This window comes from Gastrolobium bilobum, unplaced genomic scaffold, assembly GCF_033153095.1.
Source record: "Gastrolobium bilobum isolate Gb01-03AN ecotype WA unplaced genomic scaffold, APGP_CSIRO_Gbil_v1 utg354, whole genome shotgun sequence".
Lineage (NCBI taxonomy): Eukaryota > Viridiplantae > Streptophyta > Magnoliopsida > Fabales > Fabaceae > Gastrolobium > Gastrolobium bilobum.
Genome location: NW_026897778.1, coordinates 68,260 through 72,226, shown reverse-complemented (window position 1 = coordinate 72,226; position 3,967 = coordinate 68,260). Strand labels below are relative to the sequence as shown.

The window sequence follows — 3,967 nt, the reverse complement described above, 5'->3', positions numbered from 1 at the left end:
AGGGGATATGGTGGGGCATCATTAGATGTTTCAATCTCTAAGTCAATTTTCGTGAGAACTCCGTTATGTCTCACAACGGCTATTGAACCCGTTGGACCACGCAGCAAATATCTGTCCTGCTGTGTCTTACAACAGATATTGAACTGTGACGAAAAGTATTCCACTGAACCCAATAACTGGAGGTTATCCGTGACAAATTGACTAAAACTTTATAAAACGCAAGACATTTGAATAAAGTGAATAATCAGGATAATATATCTCTGAAATTTGTGAAGTGATTTATTTGTGTAAATAGAAGCAAGAGAAGAAATTATCCAGCAATTATGTCCAATCATGAAACGCCAATATTCAATAAAAACATGCAGAGACCCATCTAAACATTGGAATAATTGATATCTTCTGGGGCATCACAGAGTTCTTGTTACAAAAAGAAATGAAAGAATTTCATGATATGGAAAAAAAAATGACCTTCTTCTTAACGTGGAGAAAAAGGGTTTTAATTCGGAGTTTCTAATCAAAACTCAACTAGTATAAAGGGAAAGCTAAACCTTCAAAAACTCCAATAGCCTCTCTCTGCGTTGACCCTCTTTTATGTATCATATATTATTCTTTTGTAGTTGTAAAACTCCTCCCATGTATACTTTATCTGCAAAATTTCATGGTGGAGAGTATCTATACATCAACTTTTCCAGCTCTGTGAATGTGACTTTTCCAGCTATAACTCTCGGATTTTGCATCTTCATCGTCTTCCATGCTGTCACCCTCAGTTGGGGATGTCCGTCCCCGTGATCCTGAAGCTAAATGAAGGGGACTTTGAGGGGAACCAGACACCGAACTGCTACCTTTTGAAGAGTCATTGTACTGATCTTGCGACATCCACAAACCTCCAAGAACTACAACAGGCTGATTAGCACTTGAAGCTGGAAGTCTCCGCGTATGAAGTCTGTATTTCTGCAATAATAAAGAAACATATATTAATCCCCAATCCAAACTTCACAAGACATGTAAATCTCAGCGTTTATATTCCTAAATGCCTCATCACCAAACAACTATGCATGCAGTAAAGAGAGAAAATAAAAATAAAAATACAAAGAACTCACTTGTAAATGGCTCTTCACTTCATCGTTGGTCAGGCCATCAACCTGCATGAGTTCTCTAATTTGCTTTGGTGTTGCCACTGAAATTCATTGAACGCAGAGAAGTTAATTACACAAATGAACCAAACAAGATGTAATATTATTATGACCTGCCAAATCTGTGTACGCAAAGATGAATCACTTGGATTTAATATACCAAAACATTGACAGATGATATGACTACAATACATATAAAACTCTATCTGTCTCTTGGCTGATCTAGCTTTAAGCAAGTCGTGTACTAAACAGAACATCAAATCCCTGAACTTTTTAAGACTGGTATGCACTTTTGGCACATCCATCCATTTACTAATCTATAATTTTCCAAATCGGTCAAAATTGAGCGTTATGAGACCCCATATTAAAAGATGTAAACTAATTATACATTTCTAGTTTAAGAAAGTGAAATACACATAGATCAAAAATAGTAGAAGATACTAGTTACTGATATTCATCCCAAGATTGATAAAAAGTTTCAAATTCTAACCTTGAGAACCTCCTAACTTCTGCAAGGCATTAACAAATCGACGGTGCAACTCTGGCGACCAGCATCTCCTTTGTTTTCTAGAATTTTGTTGCTGCTGAAGCGATCCTGCACGCAAGCTTGTGTGGAGAATAGGAGGAGGAGATGAAGGAACTACCCTGTTGGAGCTGGTTCTGGATCCCCTCAAGCTTTTAACCCCAGGGGTTAGAAGAGAGAGTCTATTCAAAACAGTGCCTTCCTTCTCTTCTTTGGTTGCTGTCAGTGCCACTGTTGTGGTAGGGACAGAAGGGTAAGTGGAGAAAGGCATAAAAGCCCTTCCTCCATTTCTATTGCTACAAGATTGGAAAGGGTCCTCGGCCACAGATTGCCCTTCTTCTTCATTTATCTGTCATCATCAAATAAAAAAATTAACCCTCTTTAAGATTACTTAAATGAACTTGGTATTTGTATTCTCCTTTTTTAGATTCAAAAAGGGAGTCATAGCACCCCTTAAATGAATATACTCTTCTTCTTTAATTATTGTACCTTGGTTTCTGATTTATGATGTTGTTGTTTTTTATCAGAGACATTATTTGTAGTAGTGTTGTTCCAGAGCTGAACAGAACTCATCCAATTCTTCTTATCTCTGCATTCATTGTCCTTGTTATTGTTTTCCTCAATCTGATCACATTCTTTCTTTAAGGGAATAAACTCTTCCAACACTGGCAGAGAATTATGAGGCCTGCATTTTTCCGATTCCTCCTTCAAAGCTAAAATTGCTGGCATAGCGGCAAACACAAAAAAAAAAATATAAAAATTAAAAATTAAAAAAAAAAATTGCATAAGCCCAATTGAACTACAAGCTCCAAAGCTGAGAACTTTTTTATCTGATATCACCGACTCAAAAGGAATAAAACAGAACCCCATTTGACAAAACAAAATAAAATCATGGGAATCAAAACGAACCGTCGTTTAAGAGGAGCATGCAGAGAGGGAGCTCGCGTTTGAAAGCGTCGATCTTTCTGAGCTCGTCTTCCAATCGGGCGAGGAAATCGTTGAGCCTTGAGAGCTTATCGGGGGCACATGGGATTGTGGAGAGGTCGTAGAGGAAATCAGTGATGGTTTTGGGAACAAAAGTAGGTCTTAAATCCAAGCTCAGTTCTGCAGGAACCGAACCCATTTGGATCTTTTTCTTATTTATTGCCCTCAAAATTCAGATCGTTGATGAAGATTTTGTTTTGTGAGTTGCAGAGAGGAGGAGGAAGAAGAAGATTGAGGAAAACGAAAGAGACAGAGAGAGAAGCGAAATGAAGAGTAGAAGATGCAATGGGAATTAAATAAATAATGTGGATTTAGAAGAGTGAGATTATCAATATCAATAATAATAATAATATTAATAACGAAAAAGGAAAAGTGGGTTGCGGGATTTAGATGTGAAGGGAAATTTCAGAACGCGAAGATTCTGCGGAATGAGAGTTAAGAGAGAGAAAGAGCATCGACGACGGAGGATTTTAAAAGTCACTTTCGGGTCCTCGCGTATTTAATCCAACATCTTTCACCGCTTCACTCCTCTAATCTATTCACCTTAATTTTCATCTTTCATACAAAATTTTTTGAGTAAATATTTTTTATCCTCAATAAAAAAAAATACCAACTTATTTTTTTTTTTTTGGTAAATATATGAACTTATTTTAATTCCTTAAAAAGTAAAATTCGATTTATAATTTCTATGAAATTTCAATTTTTTAAAATTGTGATTCCTCTGAAATTTAAAGAAGACTCATATTAGTTCCTAAAAAAACTAATATAAGTACTTTTTTCTAACAAATTTAAATTAAGGACCAAAAGTGATATGAACCTCACCAAGAATAGTGAGATCTAAGACCAATTTAATTAGGATCATTTCTACAATCAGTAATTTAAAACAAGAAATAAAGAATCTTGATCCATTATCTATGGAAGATAAGAACTAAATGTATAAGAAGGATAAAGATGTCACACTCAAGAAAGAAGAAAGTGAGTGATAAGTCTAGTTTGAATGCCACAAAAACAAATTTCTTTGATAAATTCAAAGTTCTAAATTAGAACAAAAGAGAAGAAATCTCTCTATTATATTATAATTTCAAAATCTGATTACAAGACTTATTTTCTCCCATATTTATACTTGGAACATCCCTCCAACAATAGGAAAAGACTAGCAAATGAAAAGACAATAATTTAAAGTTGACAACTTGAAAAAAATAAAAGACTCTAATCAGCCCACTAAACATTATTGACATTCGAAATGTGAATCAACCCCACTAAGCATTAATAACATTGAAAATGCTATCAGCCCCACTAAGTATTAATTGACATTGAAAATTGCTAC

General features: G+C 35.2%; 1 protein-coding gene across 1 annotated transcript; it reads right to left on the bottom strand.

Annotated features, from left to right (window-relative positions):
* Positions 1–280: 280 nt before the first annotated feature.
* LOC133310248 (transcription factor HHO5-like) lies at positions 281–3,018 on the bottom strand. The gene is made up of 5 exons (XM_061511144.1): positions 2,566–3,018; positions 2,146–2,378; positions 1,624–2,005; positions 1,101–1,177; positions 281–951 (listed from the first exon to the last, which is right to left on the bottom strand). The coding sequence occupies exons 1-5, from the start codon at positions 2,777–2,779 to the stop codon at positions 673–675; spliced, it is 1,185 nt and encodes a 394-aa protein (XP_061367128.1). The 5' UTR covers positions 2,780–3,018; the 3' UTR covers positions 281–672.
* Positions 3,019–3,967: the final 949 nt, after the last annotated feature.

Excerpts from the sequence above, each read along its gene's own strand:
- LOC133310248 (XM_061511144.1), bottom strand. The coding sequence starts at position 2,779 with ATGGGTTCGGTTCCTGCAGAACTGAGCTTGGATTTAAGACCTACTTTT. Across the intron at positions 2,006-2,145 it reads ATCATAAATCAGAAACCAAG|ATAAATGAAGAAGAAGGGCA; the intron begins GTACAATAATTA and ends TGATGATGACAG. Across the intron at positions 952-1,100 it reads AAGTGAAGAGCCATTTACAA|AAATACAGACTTCATACGCG; the intron begins GTGAGTTCTTTG and ends TTATTATTGCAG.